The 18,517-nt window shown below is 35.4% G+C and overlaps 2 protein-coding genes across 2 annotated transcripts in view; one reads left to right on the top strand and one right to left on the bottom strand.

Annotated features, from left to right (window-relative positions):
• The window catches only part of Stk26 (serine/threonine kinase 26), a 54,511-nt gene extending 41,919 nt beyond the window's left edge, over positions 1–12,592 (top strand). The window contains exons 5-12 of the mRNA XM_077106825.1: positions 4,827–4,935; positions 5,026–5,183; positions 6,034–6,219; positions 7,278–7,426; positions 9,072–9,165; positions 9,729–9,791; positions 9,873–10,009; positions 10,936–12,592. Coding sequence (XP_076962940.1) covers positions 4,827–4,935; positions 5,026–5,183; positions 6,034–6,219; positions 7,278–7,426; positions 9,072–9,165; positions 9,729–9,791; positions 9,873–10,009; positions 10,936–10,960 — 921 coding nt within the window. The 3' untranslated portion in view covers positions 10,961–12,592. The remainder of the gene's footprint in view (positions 1–4,826; positions 4,936–5,025; positions 5,184–6,033; positions 6,220–7,277; positions 7,427–9,071; positions 9,166–9,728; positions 9,792–9,872; positions 10,010–10,935) is intronic.
• Positions 12,593–14,639: 2,047 nt separating this feature from the next.
• The window catches only part of Frmd7 (FERM domain containing 7), a 53,130-nt gene continuing 49,252 nt past the window's right edge, over positions 14,640–18,517 (bottom strand). The window contains exons 10-12 of the mRNA XM_077106505.1: positions 16,983–17,051; positions 16,791–16,866; positions 14,640–15,734 (exon numbers count right to left, since the gene is read on the bottom strand). Of these exons, the coding sequence (XP_076962620.1) occupies positions 14,640–15,734; positions 16,791–16,866; positions 16,983–17,051 (1,240 nt within the window). The remainder of the gene's footprint in view (positions 15,735–16,790; positions 16,867–16,982; positions 17,052–18,517) is intronic.

An 18,517-nucleotide genomic window follows, 5' to 3' on the forward strand; every position in this document is an offset into this window, starting at 1 on the left:
TCTCTCTCTCTCTCTCTCTCCTCTCTATCTTTAAAAAAAAAAAAAAAGAAATACAAATAGCTTAATAAAATAAGATTGCCCCAAATTAGGAGTGGAGTGTTTGCTAATTGCTGTCAGTTTTGTGTTTGACTTTAACAAGCTTATTCTAAGACTGAGTTCTTAGATTTTTAAAAATATATAATTGTGATAACTGTCACTAAAAGTGATTATGAACTGAATATTTGTGTGCCCCACAAACTCATATGTTGAAATCCTAACTCCCAGTGTGATAGTCTTAGAAGGTGGGACTTTGGAAAGTAATTAGGTAATGAGGGCAGAGCCCTCAGGAATGGCATTTGTGTGAAGGAGATTCCAGAGAGCCCTCTAGCTGTCTTTCTACCCTTCGAGGGTACATTGAGAACATGGCCATCTGGAAACCAGGAAGAGTACTCTCATCAGACTTCAGTCTTCCAGAACCTTGATCTTGGACTTCCCAGCCTCTAGAACAGTGAGAAATAAGTATTTGCTGTTTTAAGTCACCCAGTCTAAGATATTCAGGTAGAGCAGCCCAAAGTGACTAAGACATTGGTTTTAGGGATTTGACCAAGTAGGCCTACAGATACAGTTCTGTACAGATTTCTCTCTGCCCCACTATAGGTTATTTGGAAAGGTGATGGCATTTTTGGATTGTTAAAATGACTGAAAGTGTTACTGCCATTTTAGTGGGCCATTATCAAGAATGCTGAAGTTCTGCAAAGTACAGGAAAATTTCCATTCAATGAAGATATGTTCATGTGCAGAATGCCTCTGAAAAAAACTGATGGTTTTCCCCCACGTTAGTATAATACTATCAATGTTGATTTCTTCCCTTTAAAATCTTTATTAATTGGCTTTAATTATAAGATTAAATATGAATTATGAAATGACCACTGGGTCAGTCAGTCTATAGGGGTTTAAGGTTATAGGGCCAGCTTTGCTCAACTAAATCTGTGACTGTGAACCAGACCCAGGAACTCCCTGAACTTGGGTGTGTTATAAAACAAGTTGCAGTAAGTTATTTTTCAGTTCTCTTCCATCTTTAATACTATAGGATATATTTTATTTACTTGTCTCTTCCTTTGAAATTATATAGCATGCTATGTCTAAGAAAAGAGTGTTTTGTTAGGCTCATTAAGTGATATTTTAATTCTTATTTTTTAAGTGAAGATGAGTTTTCCTACCTGAAAGTGATTAGATATTTTTAAAAGATATTAACCCTGACTACTGATGAGTCAAAGTTTCTAATACTATGAATGGAAATAACTGAAAAATTTTTCTTTGCTTTAGGCAGAACTGTACTGAAAGTAAAGATATGATAAACTTGATCTGGAAAGCCTCATTTATTTCTAGGAGTTCATTTTAGTTTAATCAGTTGCCACATTTGGTAATCCTTTCTTGTCTAATTCTCATATCCTAAAGCTTAATTTCATTTTTTTTCTCTCTCTCCTCTCTAGTGCGAGAACACCACTGGCATTTCTTTGTATAATATTTTTCATGCATATAGAGTCAGACTTCATTCTTAAAGTTAAATGATCTCATTTCTGTTTGCCTTGTCAGTCTTATTATTACAATAGTTTATTGTTTAGCCCCAGAAGAAGCCTCTCAATTGCTCTGAGAACCTCCTTCTACTTTTAAAATATTGAGAATCCTTTACAAATTTATCATTTACCTTATCTGTTCCCCCATGGAACTCACCATTTCTCTTCTCCATTTTGTAGGCTTTGGCAAAGCTAGTCCAATCTGTTTATCAAGATCATTAATAGCAACGTCAAGCATTTGAACACTGGCCTAACCCTTCCTAATAGCCCTAATCGATACCCTGAGTGAAATGATTGTGAGTTCTTGATCTCATCCTGCCATTCTGCACTCTACCTGATAAAAATGGCAATTAGAATAAATTAAATGAATTGAAATGTTGTTAGTACTATATTGGTTGAGAATCTAAAGACCTAGTTCTTAGTCCCATTTCTACTACTGACAGTTGACTAAAATTGGGCAAGATAATCTCTTTGTGCCTTAATTTCCTCAAATGTTAGATGAAGAAATTTGATTAATGAACTTTTTTTGTTTTCCTAGCTCTAAAATTCAATCATATTGTGATTTAATTGTAAACCTCATTGAACTGAGCTTTTAAAGGAGAGTAAGTGCTGAAAAAAATGTGCTGTTCCTTTTCCATGTATAGTCATATAGAAATGAGTGCTGTCATTTGGGGAATCTAAGAAAGAACGATGATAGTAGTAGAGGAGGACTCTGTTACCAGGAGCAAGGGAAAACAAAGAGAGATGTTGAACAGAGTATTTATCACTTTAAACTGGTGTCTGACTAATGGAATAACATAAGATTATGATTTGTAATTTATATCAACATTATACATAGTGTACCTCAAGGGTCTCTCTCATTCTTGAAAAACCATTTGTCGCATCTGAACAAACTTTGAGCATATTATATATTATTTTATTGAGTTTATTATACCCTACTGCTTTCCAAAAAGAATTTACAGTGGCTTACAACAAAAACCCATATAATAAAGTAAACAGAATAAAACATGAGCACCAAGAAAAAATGTTGGAAACAATCTGCTAACTGTAAAAGAAGGCATAATATAACATGCTGTATTAGGGACTGACTGGCTGAAAGTCAAGGAATGTAGGGAAAATCCACAGGCCTAGGTCCACAAGAGTACACTTTTCATTTTTTCTCTCTTCTTTTTTTCTTTTTGAACTAGGGATTGAACCCAGGAGTGCTTTACCACTGAGCTACATCCCCAGTCTTTCTACTTTTATTTTTAATTTTGAGAGAGAATCTCATTAAGTAGCTGAGGCTGTCCTCAAACTTGTGATCCTCCTGTCTCAGCCTCCCAAGTTGCTGGGATCACAGGTGTGTGCCACCACACCTGCCTAAGGGTACAATCTTTGAAAGAGCACATGTCCCTCTTTTGCATATGGTTTCTTCATAATAGAGGCAAAATTACACAAAGCCTGTACACTGTCCTGGGACAGAAGTGTTACATATTAGAGACATGACAAGAAGTTCAGTCATTGGAGAGAAGTTCATTTATGCACTTTAAGGACAGTAGACCACAATCTTGGCATGATCTTTCCTGAAGTTGTATTAGATATTTTAAAAAAAAACCTCTATTCCTTCTACTTTACATTCCTTCTCTTTCCTATTCCCTTTCTTCTCCTTTTCTCATCACTACCAACATGCCTAAGGAGCCATTTTAACTACAAGATTTGAGACAGTTTTCTGTGTTGTAGTGTGGGTGGTTTTTTTTTCTTCCCTGATTCACTGTCGCCCCATGCCCATTTCACTGCTACAGTTGTCCAGCATGCTGTAGCCCTGCCAACATTTTTGATAGTACCAGTCTTATGAATATGTTTATCCCTCAGTTAGTTGGTAGTACCTGAGAATTTTGTTGCCAGCCATCAATAAAATAATATCTCATTTTTACCTTTTAGAATTACTTCAGTACTGTTTTTTTTTAGTTGTAGTTGGACACAAACCTATATTTTATTTATTTTTATGTGGTGCTGAGAATCAAACTCAGTGCCTCGCATTTGCTAGATGAGCGCTCTACTGCTGAGCCACAACCACAGCCCCACTTCAGTACTGTTTCAGAAAGGAACTTTTGGGGTAGAAGTTGATAGATTTGGAAATAAATAGATAATGTTGCCTAGGAAAGGGAGCTATTAAATTGCAGCCATCCCTGGAGTATACTGTATACCCAGACTAGAGTTAATATTAAATGGTGAGACCAAAGTATGGGTCTTATTTTAGGCTGTTAAATTCTGACATGAAAGTGCCCTTTATTCAGCATAAATATGGCATTCATGAAAGATGAAATACACAAGGTGCCAAAGAGCTGTGAATCCCTCCCAGTGTGAGGCAGAGTGTGCAATGTTTGATTTTCACCACCTCTTTCCTCCTTCCAGCAAACAGAACTGTACCTCGGCTCTGACTTTAGATTCCCACCCTTTCCTGTAATAATATTGTACAGTCCACTGTTTGTGCTTTATGAGGTACCAGAATTTTTAAATTACCATTTATTTTAAAGAGAAATTTTCAGATATTCCATTACAAGTTCTGAAACCTAGTCATTGCTTTCCTTGTATTCCAGTTGGAACTATTGGCTTCAGTACAGGGATGGGGAAAGAAAGGGAAATGTGTTACATTTATTTGAAAAATATTATCCCTCCATGATTCAAATTTTATTTTACAATGAGTCTGAATGGTTTAATTATTATATTCCTGGATAAATTTAAAATTTGAGTCTTAACAAGACTCTGTTCCTTACAATATTATTGAAACATACAGAATGCTAAGTAACTTTACTGTAGTTGACCTGTATGATCAGATAGTTGCTGGGGAAATCTTACAGATTATCTGATCTAAAAATCAGTTCAATGTCAATATTTAGTAACTTTTTAATAACAAATGCCAGCATGTAAGTAGTTGATTTTTTTCCCCATTTGAAAAACAATTTAGCTAGCACTATCACCATTTAAACATTTGTTAACTCTCTAATGTAAAAAGTTCAGGAACTCCAGAATTTGAAGCTAGTATCTAGGAAAAGTGTTCATATTATCTTTAAATATTAAATTTAATCTTTAAAAAAATCTGTTCAGCCTTGTGACTTAAAACTCTTTTGCTTTCTTCCCCCATATTTAAAAAATTTCCTCATTTGTTTAAATATTGGTTTAATAAACAATTGTTTCATATACCCAAGTGATTACATTATTTCAAAGATAGCAATCTTGAATTTTATTTTGCAAACTTTGTGTGAGTGTGTGTATGTTTTTCCCCTTAAGCTGCGAGCTGGTCCATTTGATGAGTTCCAGATCGCTACCATGCTAAAGGAAATTTTGAAAGGTCTGGACTATCTGCATTCAGAAAAGAAAATTCACCGAGACATAAAAGGTACATAGCAGTCTAATACGAATCTTAGAAAAATAGATGCCTTCTGCAGAAACTGAATTTTTCCCCCCCCTTTTTTTTTTTACCTCCTAGCTGCCAATGTCCTGCTTTCAGAACAAGGCGATGTTAAACTTGCTGACTTTGGAGTGGCTGGCCAGCTGACAGATACACAAATTAAAAGAAACACGTTTGTGGGAACTCCATTTTGGATGGCTCCTGAAGTTATTCAACAGTCAGCTTATGACTCAAAAGTAAAGGATTGCTTGTCTAAACTGTTTTGTTTTTATGAATAAATTTTATATAGCAGAGATCTGATAGGAAGAATTTTATTTCAGATAGAGGAACGGCCAAGAGCAAAGGGTCCTGGTGCTATCCGTTAAAGAACTGCCTTATTTTCCTTCTTTATCAAATCTTTCTTAAGGAAAAGTTATGTCATATTTTGTTGCTTCCTCATAAATTCCCTTGATGCCAATAATATTTGGACCCTGTACACATCAATGACTTTCCATCTCACTTGGAATGAAATCTTAAGTCCTTACTGTAACTCTGGCTGTTATTTGCCTCTCCAGTCGTGGTGGCCTCATTGTTGTTCCTCAAGCATAGCAAGTATACTCTGGCCTCAAGACCTTTGCTCTTGCTCTTCCCTCTTTCTGGAATAACCTTCTTCTAATCAGGTCTCTGCTTAAACATCACAGACACAAAGATGTCTTTCCCAGACCTTCCATGTGAAGTTGCAAACTTCTTCACCCTCTCATTCATTATTTCTTTATTCTGCTTTATTATTTTCCTCACAGAACATATCACTGTCTGACATGTTTGTTTCTTCTCTGTCTCTCATGCTAGAATGTAAGCCCCTTGAGGGCAGGAATTTTTGCTTTTTTACCACCTGAATCCTCTGGGCCTAGAATGATGCCTGGCATAAAGTATGGAATCCAATACATTTTAAAATAAGTGAATTCTATTAATAACAATTTATTAATGCCACCTATCTTGGCAGACTTTTCAAAACTATAGGACCACTACATTCTACAGACTCTTTTGTGGCAGTATACTGGAATGAAGTTTCAAGGTAATAGAATTTTTTTCTCTCTTTTACCTCAGGCTGATATTTGGTCATTGGGAATTACTGCTATTGAACTAGCCAAGGGAGAGCCGCCTAATTCTGATATGCATCCAATGAGAGTTTTGTTTCTTATTCCAAAAAACAACCCTCCAACTCTTGTTGGAGACTTTACTAAGTCTTTTAAGGAGTTTATTGATGCTTGCCTGAATAAAGATCCATCATTTGTGAGTATTTAGTTCTTTTACTACTATCTGTTTTCCATTATTAGACCTATTTGGAGTAGAGGTGGCTTTTTCCACAGTGGGGAATAGAATGAGGTGAAAATTGGCTGAGATCTATCCAGGAACCTAGTTCTTCCTTCCACATTGCTGATCTTAGTCAGTTCTTAACCAGATCTTTACTCCTTCCCCTGTATCTTTTTCTTGGTCCCCAGCTTCCTGCTGTTTACTGATCATTTCCTATGTCAAGGAGAAAGAAATTTGAGAAATAAAATTCATCTTACATCATTATTAAAGTACATGTGTAAAATATTCACGATGATTCCTTTCAACCATGTTATCATTTTTCATGAAAGTTTGTGTTTACTTTTTATTTAATATTCAGAGACTCCAACATGAAGTTTTATACTTTTCCTGGTCTAGTGAAGTCCTCTCATTTACTTGGCAGTTTTATTATAGTTGTTTTTGCTGTTGTTTAAATTAAAGCTGCCTTGTGATTTCCAGAGACTAAAAATATACAAGAACTTGATATAACTAATTTTAAGTTAATAGTAAACCTTCTGATATTAATAAAATGCTAGAGGGAAAATATCGCCCACAGCACCTGCTGTTTGCATTTAGACACAATAGGAATTGATGCTTTATAGAGAAAGGATAATAAGATGTGGGCAGATAATAACAAAATTAGGCATTCCTAAGATGTGTGCAGATGATAACAAAATTATAGCCTTGATAGTTTTCATGAATTTTTTCAACTTACAGTAAATGTAATAAAAGTATTTTAAAGCTTTATTTTGAGATGTTTTTACATTTTTACTTTCTAAATCCTTCCATGTGCTTTTGAGAAAGCTTTACCTTCTGGTTTATTTGGGTTTTACCAAATTGGTGTAAAAATGTAGTGAATTTAATGTGGTTGCCTTGAGCCACTTAAAAAGTAGAATTAGCTATTTTCCTACATTTTAGTTGTCCTCCTGTCTATAGATTTACTTTTAGTTCCAGTGATTTTTTTTTTACAATCACAAAGAGCTTTGATATAGTCATGCATTCTTCATTTTATTCCTTAGCGCCCTACAGCTAAAGAACTTCTGAAACATAAATTCATTGTAAAAAATTCCAAGAAGACTTCTTATCTGACTGAACTGATAGATCGATTTAAGAGATGGAAGGCAGAAGGACACAGTGATGATGAATCTGATTCTGATGGCTCTGATTCGTATGTACAAATTATTCAATTTGTATGTAGGTAGCCCATTTGAATACACTGTGTCTTTTAACAATTATCTGGTATGCTTGCATTAGCATGAAACATTAACCATATTCTGAGGTTTCATTATAGAAGCTGAAAGTTCTCCAATCACAGTCTGTGTAATACAATGAATTTGGATACATGTTGTTCTTGGAAGTGAATATCTCTAGTTTTAATGGTCTTGGTCTAACCCCTAGTGGATACTTGAGCATATTACAAAATTTTGGAATAAAATTTCATTAAAGGTGTTAACATTAGTTTGCAAAAAGTAATAAGGAGCCAAATGCAGTGGAGCACATCTGTGATCCAGTAGTTCAAAAGGGTGAGGCAGGAGAATCACAAGTTTGAGGTCAGCCTGGACAACTTAGCAAGACTCTGTCCAAAATCCCTCTGGAGAACTGACCTTTCCCAAGTCTCAATCATGCACCAAACTGTGATCAGATTGGTGCATTTAAATATTCATTTATGGGAACTGAGGGTGTAGCTCAGTTGCCTAGCATATACAGGGCCCCATAATCCATCTCTATTACTGCAAAAAAAAAAAAAAAAATATATATATATATATATATATATATATATATATATATGGACTGCAGATGTAGCTCAGTGGTAGAGCAGTTGCCTGGTATGTGTGAGGCCCTGTGTTCCATCCCTAGCACCACAAAAATAATAATACCCATTTCTATATGATTTTCACCCCTTAAAATGATGCAGTGGCTTTTTAAAATGGCAACATTTATATAAAAAATTTAGACTTTAGGTTTCTAATTTAGTTTTGACTGGGAGAATATGTAGGCTACACCATAATTTACACTTTCACTAGGCAAACTGGAAGAAAGGAAAGATCAAATTTTTAAAGATAATACTCTTAGATTCCCACATTTATGAAAAAATCCCCAATGTTCAAAATGTGTAAAATATATCAGAATAGTTTGTACCCTGTTCTAATGGTGTCATTAGCCTTAGGTGCCCTTGTGAGTCACCTAATGAAGCCTAAGACCACAAGCCACACTGCTTGAGGTCCTGGTTCAGTAACTGGGGAGTAGTGGGGGATGGGTATGTATATATGTAGGAAGTATTCCTATGGGATTCTGATGCACACTTAGAATTGAAAAACACTTGATTCAGGAGGCTGAGGAAGGAGGATCGCAAGTATAAGGCCAGTCTCAGCAACTTAGCAAGACCCTGTCTTAAAATAAAAAATAAAAGGGGCTAGAGATGTGATTCAGTGATTAAGTGACGCTGGGTGGTTAAGCTCAGTGGTCAATCCCTGGTGCCAAATAGTAATAATAATAATAATTAAATAAAGAGGGCTGAGGTGTAGTTCTGTGGTAAAGTACCCCTGGGTTCAATCCCCAATATTACAGAGAAAAAGAAAGTGGGAGGGAGGGAGGGAGGGAGGGAGGAAGGAAGGACAGACAGGAGAAGGATGGATAGAAAGATAGACACACACTACTCTTTGGTAAAATGTTTGTACCTGAAAGTGAGGTCAAATGCTTTTTTATGCTATTTTTTTTTAAACATTGAGATAATTATCTTTGCATTGATTTGATGTTTTTATCATGCTGAATTATTTATAAACTTATAGAAGTGTCTTTGGCAATCTCTTTAGGGAATCCACCAGCAGGGAAAATAATGCTCATCCTGAATGGAGTTTTACCACTGTGCGAAAGAAGCCTGATCCAAAGAAACTACAGAACGGAGCAGTATGTATATGGAAACTATCACTTCCTCTTGATAGACTTTTTCCAACTATGTAGTGAGATTATATGGCTAAAATTATTAGGATTCAGTACCCCTAAATATCTGTCTGCCTCATTACACATGTAGTATGCTTCATTTATCATAGTTTTAAAAAAATTTAGATGTTGATGAACCTTTATTTTATTCATTTATTTATATGTGGTGCTGAGAATTGAACCCAGTGCCTCACACATGCTAGTGCTCTACCACTGAGCCATAACACAGCCCCATATCATTAGTTTTGAACTAATTTTAAAAGATAAAGTCATTTAAGTGGTCATTGGTATTTTAAAATGCATTTCACCTAGAAATAAGAAGCCCAAGGAATCATACATATCTATTGTAATTCTAGAAGAAGCGTTCTTGGTTATGGAGGGGAATTCATGATAGGAAGAAGCATAGGATTTTGCTCTATCTTAGGTCTTTCCTGGGCCAAATTCAAATTAATTCACATTTGTCATAAAATAAGAAAAGCATGAATGATTATTTTAATTTTATGTGTGTAATCTATATTATTTGTTCAAAGGAGCAAGATCTTGTGCAAACTCTGAGCTGTTTGTCTATGATAATCACACCTGCATTTGCTGAAGTAAGTACAGGTTCTTGAGCATTTGATATCTATTTTAAATAGTATAGTATTTCAGATGTTACAGCTGTCATTCTTTCTCAGCTTAAACAGCAGGATGAGAATAATGCAAGCAGGAATCAGGCAATTGAAGAACTTGAGAAAAGTATTGCTGTGGCTGAAGCTGCCTGTCCTGGCATCACTGATAAAATGGTGAAGAAATTAATTGAAAAGTTTCAAAAGTAAGTTTGAAATGTCATTTTAAAAATAGTTGTATGCTTGAAAATTGTTGCCCATCTTAATCATAACTTTTGAAGTTATTTTCTTTAGACATGAGGAGGTAGTTTTCTAGTAATAAATGAATGGCCCGATTCTCCCCCGACCCCACCTTTTCTCTGCTACTAGTATAGACAAAAGGTCACTGCACATGTTCTTATTTGAGCACTTACAGTAATGTTATTGAGGAATGCTTTCTTGATACTGGGCTCAGAATTTGCAGAAACACCACTGTTCACATAGTTTGCAGTGCTTATGTTCCTAAGTTTGAAGGCCAATATGAAAAGTTAAGGGAAAATTTTTAGGTAGAGGACTATGTCTAGACAATACAATTGTTTGACTTCAATTTCTGTACTGTATCTTTGAACTATTAATTTGATTTTACTTGAAGAACTTCTTATAACCAATTTTAAAACTATTTTATTAAATAAGACTTTTGTATGTACACACACAATACAGCTTAAGCAAGCTATAAAGTGATACAAATTTTACTTAAATCCATTATATTGCTTCTCAGTGCCTCTTTGTATTTCTTGTATTCATGATGTCAAGTGGGATTAAGTTGGAACAAACCATATGACCTGTAAAATCATACACTCTCAAAGATCTTTCTACCCGATAAAGCCCACTTGTATTCATAAATTCAAAATCCCTTAGATTATAATGGAAAACTCCCATCCATTTTCCAGTATGCAGAGGAATCAGTTGGAAGTTGTGAAATCAAATACAGAGGGATATTTGGACTTGCTTGTGTTTTAATGTTTCTAGGACAATACTCAACTGAAAGTACCTATCTCCTTGGCTGAATCAGATCCTTCATTAGAGTTCATATAAGTGAGAAATATAAACATGCATAATTGTACATCAAGTTATGTTTTTCCTAATTTTATAGGTGTTCTGCAGATGAATCCACCTAAGAAAGTATTTCTGGCTTCAATTTCATACGGACCCAGAGAAACCCACCAAAGCTACTTCAAGCTTAACAATGCTTAACTCGTGAGCTCCATGTGCCTTTTGGATCTTTGCATCATTGAAGATTTGGAAGAAGCTATTCAACTATTTTGTGATGGTGTTTATCATTTTATATTTTAAAGAGATTATTTTGTAAGGAAAACTTTTAATACTATAGTTTCACCTGTATTGTAGTAAATGTTGAGATACAGTTTTGCTTTTAGGTATCATTATTTCTTAAGTTACTAGGATGAATACCTTTCATGTTTTGATCTTTAGTTAACTGTACATCATAAAACATACAGGTCTTTCAACGTCATCCTAAATATTCAATTTTCATAAATCATCGAGCTTCAAAAGTTTTTATTTACACAAGCATATTCTAAAAAGGACTATCTGTGGAAAAGTGGAAGTAAGACACATCTTCTTAAAACAAATTTTTAATAAGCTCTTTGAAACTGAACCTGGAAAAGTATTGATTCTTATACCAAGTTGGTATGAATTCCAGGCAGCTCAATGATTATCACATTTGAGAGCCCTGTGTTTGAGGCATTGACAGGCAGCGTGTAGCAACGGAAGTACCTCTTGGTGTACAGTATTTATCTTTTCGTTTAGATGGAAGACACAATCAATCCTTATTTAATATGGTTAGAAATTTTAAAGCAAAATCATTTAACCAAGGATGTGTTTTGGTAACAATGGAGGAATTATACTGGCTTCATTTTTTAAATCTTCAAATTACATATGCTTGGATTTAGAGAGCTTGAAAAAATGCTGATTGTCATGTGATTAAATACCTGATCAACAGGTATGAATATAATTTACACAGTATATTTTTGTCATAGCAGTAAATTGTCCTGTAAACTATTTATTCATTTTAGTTCATCATAGTTATCAGTACAAAAGCATCATATATTCATTTCTGAAAGGGTATATCAAGCATTTTCCAATTCATATAAAAATAACCATAGTACAGGATGATTTCTATCCATTCAAAGGTAAGTTAGACTGTACAGTTAATTTTTAGCTATATTTATGGTACTGTTGAGTGGATAATAACCTTCTTTCTTTTAAGCCCAGTATATATATTATGCCTGGCTAAGTGCTGAACTGGGGCTATATATCAGTAGTTGTAGAATTATTGATATTAATTAGTTTTAATAGTTAATATTTTGTTTGGGTCTGCACACTTGGATTTTGCACACAAATCATTTTTAAAAAGAAATCTGAGTAATTGCCAAATATTAAAAGAAAATGTTCTATAAGGAAAGAATACAGTTTTTCATCAATGTAGCCATTACATGCTCTTTTTAAAATATAAACACTTGAGAAAATTGTGGTGTAATATGCCAAGAAATTTCTTGTCATTGGTGCCTATGCAGTAAAAATTAATTTTAGTTCATTGTATTTTGAAGTAATGGTTCAGTTAAATTTTTCATCTGCTATGTATCTGAAACACAATTAAAGTTTATAATCTGTAGCACTCTCAAAATGATTTTGCAACTCATCATGGATTAAATGAATATTTTTGTAAAAGTAAAAGCAACAAGTTTATAAATTGATTATTTGAAACTTTACAACTGCATCACAGATATGAATTGTACTGCTTATTCATTATAGTTGTTAGTCCTGTAAACTGTTTTTAGATGAAGCATACTCCAGTGTTTTGGGGGTTTTGAAAATAAATATTTAATTTCATGATCTACAATGTTTGTTTTCTTGAGGGGAGTATAATGTGGTATCTTAATCATTTCAAAACATTTCTCCTTTGACTTTTAATTTATTATTGGAACATTATAACCAAAGTTTTTATTTGAAACTAAAAGATACTCTTCACTTTTTATTTAGGATTGATTATAGCTACAGTGACCATCTGTCCTGACTTCTGCCTCCTATCTTGACAGAATTATTAATTAAGTACCATTTCAAAAATGTCCTGGCTTAGACAATAAATTATATGGTCTCCTTAATTGCCGTTTTATTAGAAACTCATGTACAGATTTAAGCCCTATCGTTCTTAGGAAAAAACATAAATTTAGCAAAGATTTTCAGTAAAAGAAATAGCATACAGCATAAAGGAGTTTGAGTTTTTTCCAGATATAAGATTGTGGGTGAACTTCATAGCTTCAAGGATCTATATATAAGATCCTTGAAGATCCAAGATTTAATATATAAGTGATCAGTCTTTAATATTTAAAAAAATTCTGTGGTGCTAGGGATCAAACTCAGGGCCTTGTACATGCTAGTTAAAAGCTCTACCACTGAGGTAAATCCCCAGTCCTTCAATATCTTCTTCTTCTTCAATAACTACTCTAGACTTGTGAGTTATTGGATATGGTTCCAGGAGCAGAAAGGGAATGGATGGAATGAAATATATTAAAAGGGATTTTTCTGATGTAAGGGCTAGGAGAATAAAGAAACTAATTTATCTTTTCTCTATTAAGTTATATTTAAAAATAGCTTGTCTGTATAATTCCTTCCTTTCTTTGAACTTTGTGTTTAACATTATCTTGTAAATATGTTAGACTTAATATTAAGATCAGTTAACAAAATTAAGTACTCAAGTGGAATGCTATACCTTCAGGAGGACTATTAGAGAAATTCTGAATTGATCAAGAATATAATTTTAGTTCATTTATGCAGTCTGACATCATTACTATTTACCCTTCAATTCCATTTATCCATCCTGACCATACATTTTCACTTGCCTCCTTTTCCCTATTCTGTAATTGTCCTATCCCTTATTAATAGGCCAGAACCAATCACTTCTGAAATCAATTAAAACAAAAGGAAGACCATCCTTGTTTTTCAGTTGAGTAGATTTCCATCACACTTTATTAAAAAAACATCTTATTTTCTTGCCTACATGCAGCAACAAGATATGGCAAAAAAAAAAAAAAAAAAAAACCCTCTCTGCAGAAGACATTCAGTCAACAAACTGATCTGTTAACTTGTTTCCTTCACTACATATGGTAGATGTTTAAGAATAGAAAAATTTTACATCAGACATAATATCCTCATCAGCCCCATATCTGGCTGTAGAAATTGGTCTAATACATTAATTTCCTGGGCTTTAAATTCTGCCAAGTCCTATATTCTAAAAACATCCATTCCATTAAGAGGATCTATGCTATCACCTTGTTTTTGAGGCTATAGAGGGCCATGCTCCCCTAGATAAAAATGGTAAAAATCAAAGTCCTTAGCAAATAACAAGACTGTTTTTACTGGGTCCCCCACAAATAATGAGGACTGAAGCCTTTGTTCTATATTATTTAAAAATGGACAAAATAACCAAGATAGCCACAGTCTACTTAATCACAATATGTCATTAGAAGCCAAATCCATATGTAAATCCATACTCTCACTATTCACTATTGAACAGCCTGCCCTGCATTTTTCATCACTCTATGAAGAAATATATAATGGAGCTGATAAATACTCCCCACACCCTGCCATAGTACTGGGGAGGAGAGGACATGTTCCAGTTTGTTCTGAGGGAACAGAAGAGTGAAGCTCAGGGAATGAGGCAGCAGCTGAATCTTTCCAATAAAGAGTGACTAAGAAAATGGTTTGTAAGAAAGTTCCTTATTTTCTACCTAAGATTCTAACATAGAACTGACCCAGAAATGTTCATAGAATTCATACTTAAGCTAAGAAGTAATTACATGGTTTTAGTAAAGTCCTGTCTTCAGCACTTGGTGTGTTGAAAGAAACATCTTCGTCTTCTTCATCTAGCTGGAGACTACCAGAAGACAAACGGATTCTGGCCATGGGTGACTTTTTTCCTTTGCTGTACAAAGAGTAGTAGTCTGGTTTAAGAATCTCTGATTCAGAATCACTGGATTCACTAGCTACAGACCTTTCTGTTGTGCTCTGATCCATGAGAACTACTGGGAACTCCTGCTCTGCAAACATACATGTAAATAGGTCTGCTTTACGACTCAGAGCGGGACGAGGCCCTAAAGGTCTAAATTCGGACCCAAAAGGAAAACGGATAGTTTTCATGTCTGATTGGCTCTGGGACCTTTTGGGGGTTTGCTCTTGAATGTTATATGTAAAAGCGTCTTCTAAATTTGGGTCTTCCTCTTCTGGATCTAAATTGATATTGTTCCTACCACTAGTCCTGGCCATAGCTTCTTGGAGTTCTTGAAGGTCTTGCTGAAAGCTCTTTATTCTGGTATTCCTTGGACTCCTTTTGGGTGGCTTTATTGCAGAGGGCTCTAAGTAGTTGTCTGGTCTTGCCCTTTCATCTGCCATGACTGGAGAGCGTCTGGGCACCTGAGGTGGCTTGTCCACATAAAAAAAGACTTGGGGAGGCATAATATCCACTTGCTGACTAGTACAAGGAATATAGGGCACATCTGTGTAAGTTAGCTGCCTTGCTGGACTCGCTCCTCTTGTGAGGCCAGAAGATGTGTTTATGTGATGGTCAGCAAACTTGGAGCTTGTTCGGAAGGAGCTTAGAGGACTTCTCTGCTCAAAGAAGTCTCTGGGATCAGGTTGAGGATCAGGGTCAGTGTTAAAGACAGGATCTGAATAAAGAAAAGAGAAAGATGAACTGCTTTGCGACTGATGTAACGATGTGGGATCCGCCTCTGGTTTGGAACGCTCCAGTTCAGCTGCAAACGTCACCTCCACTGCAGAATTCCTCCTCCTACTGTCTAACACAGGTTCAGATGCGTGTACTCCATTCACATTTCGGTAGTACCCACCACCATATGCTAGTCTCAAGTCTTCCACCTTGAAAGAAAGGACATGTTGGTGAAAAAAAAGGAAAAAGCCATTTGACTGGAGTGGGGATCACAGTTCTATCTTAGCCAAGAATTTTGAAAGGTAGTTTTCCACAAAGTTAGTTCAATCCATGTTATATTCCAGGATTGACAAATATATATGGAAAGGAGAAGAACTTGTACCATTTTCTAAATTGTGTATTAAAAAGAATATGACAGACTATTCTTTCTCAGTTACATCCCATTTCTGGCCTCCAAGTATGCAATAGACTTGAGGCAACATTGTACTTCAAGCATTTTTCGTTTAGTAGCTCTTATCAATGAACCAGAAAACCTGCCTGGTCCTGACTCTGCTTTTGTCTGGCTTTTGTGTGACCTTAGACAAGTCTCCTAAACTTTCTTGCTCCAGCCTCCTCCCTATTTTCTGTAAAATGGTTGGGAGTAAGTCTATAAATGGCATGAAATTTCCATATACTGGACAGAACCTTTCATCATTATACCTCTGATACCTTTTGGATAAAAACTGACTTGAAATGAAGGCATGAGAGTTTATGAGACCTATAATTAATTTTTTATATAATTAATTTTTGTAGAAAGATCCAAAGAAAAGTGATTAACAAGATTGATACTATAAAACTGGCAACTTTCTCCTTCACTTAAACACAGTTAAGCAGCAAAATTATTTTGAAACCTTAACACAGACCTCTTACCTTCCTCTAAGCCTTAAAATTTCCATAGGTAGAAAAGCAGAGCTTTTAGTTTTAAAAATACAAAGCCATAGAAATTGATTTGGATCTTCATTTTGCAAGATGTTAACAATACTGGTTACAATTTGAAAATGTGCCAGAGCCTTTTAGTCTATAAGGTACATACCAGTGGGAGTTTACTAAATGGTCTTCTATTGGCAGGAAAGGTTGAGCCGGCAGCCCTCCCCAGGAGGCTAACCTTCTGGAACAGAATAACCCTTAGACACAGTGGGAGATTGTGCAGAATCAATTTTTGGGAGCATTTGAAATTTGGATGAATTACATGTATTTAAAGAAGTAGGAATTTTCAAAAATCTTACTTGTTTTGACACATCAGAGAGGATGTCTGGTGAGGACCTGCACTGTCGTTCATGGTACTGAGACGGGTAATACTTTCTGAAATCCCCAAACAGAGAAGTCATTGAAATGGCTGACATGGGAACAGCAGGATATGTATGAAACTGTACATTCAACTTGAAGTCAGCATGAGAGTGAGAAACAAAAGCATGTACCTTTCAAATGGCAAGCTCTTCAATTGCCGTTTATTCCCATATTCCAAAAGCTGCCTTTGGGTTCTTCCACTATTAGAAAGATGAGTTCAAATAATTAATTAATAATCCAATAAGCTACTAAAACTTGAGCCTCAGTTACTGTTGAAACCAAAAGCATCTAGATGAATTACATAGGTCATGACTTGTTGAAGATCACATGAATGGTAATACCCACTTATCCAAGAACCAGGAAGAGAGCAACCTTAACTACATAGAACCCAGACATTTCTTTTTTTAAATTATTTTTTAGTTATGGTTGGACACAAAACCTTTATTTTATTTATTTTTTTAATGTGGTGCTGAGGATCGAACCCAGGGCCTCTCACACACTAGGCGAGCACTCTACTGCTGAGCCACAACCCCAGCACCCCCAGACATTTCTTTTCTACAAATTTAAAAAGTCAACTGACTGGGACTGGGGTTGTGACTTAGTGGTAGAACACTTGCCTTAGTACACGTGAGGCATTGGGTTATATTCTCAGCACCACATAAAAAAAATAAATAAGTAATTAAAGGTATTGTATCCATCTGAAACTAAAACAAAAATTTTTTAAAAAGTCAACTGATTATCTGTTTCCCAAATGCATGGCAGGAAAAAAGCAGCTAACTAAACAGCAGAAGAAGATAGCTCCAGTCAGTTGTACACTAGCAAAGAAATGCAGCTGACTGGTGGGAGAAACAAGAGCCAAGAAAGATATCACAAAAATAATAAAACCCAGAAAGTCTGGGCCATTTATCACTGAAGTGCAAGGCCTGACTTGCCTCCCCCACCCTGAGGCCGTCACTGCACTACAGCTGCCTGCAGAGGATAATAAGTGATGTTTATAATAACTCAGGTCATTAAGGAAAGGGCAAAATATGCACAGTATCATCTGTTCAAGAAGACAGGGATTTGTAGAATACATTTTGGAAAGATTCCATCAAAAATACGTTCTTAAAAATACCTCAATTCTTACTGGGGCAGACTTCCACTGTTTGACGAATTCCTTATGTGGAAGCATTCGATTAGAATTTTTTATCTTAGCTAAGAGCTTTGAAAGCTTCTTGCAGTGCATTCCTAGGCTGGTGTTTTCAAGTAAAAACAAGATCTTAATTCGACCTCACTTCCATTCCTCCAAGGTGTGACCTGTAGTGAGGAGCTGCTAGTGTAATATTGCTCAACCTTTTAAATCCCTTATCCCCTCCAGTGCTTTCTTGCTCTTTTGCCATCACCAGAAGGATGTTGTTGATCTTTCCTTTCCAAGTCTTTCATATAAGTCGCATATAAGACAAACAATAGGTTCATTGAATATATTTTCTCAAACTGCTTATGCCCCCTCATCCTTGTTGTGATTCTGATCCAACCCCTTAGGTAGGTAAGCCCCCATCCCCCTGCCTCCCAGGTGGGAAATATTGACTTAAAGCATCTTGCCAAAAGTGAGCAGTAAAGAGTACAATCTTTCAAGTGACTGAAATAAATTCTTTTTTTGGGGGGGAGGCAGGACTAGGGATTGAAC

The sequence above is a fragment of the Callospermophilus lateralis genome, chromosome X (genome assembly GCF_048772815.1).
Source record: "Callospermophilus lateralis isolate mCalLat2 chromosome X, mCalLat2.hap1, whole genome shotgun sequence".
Classification (NCBI taxonomy): domain Eukaryota; kingdom Metazoa; phylum Chordata; class Mammalia; order Rodentia; family Sciuridae; genus Callospermophilus; species Callospermophilus lateralis.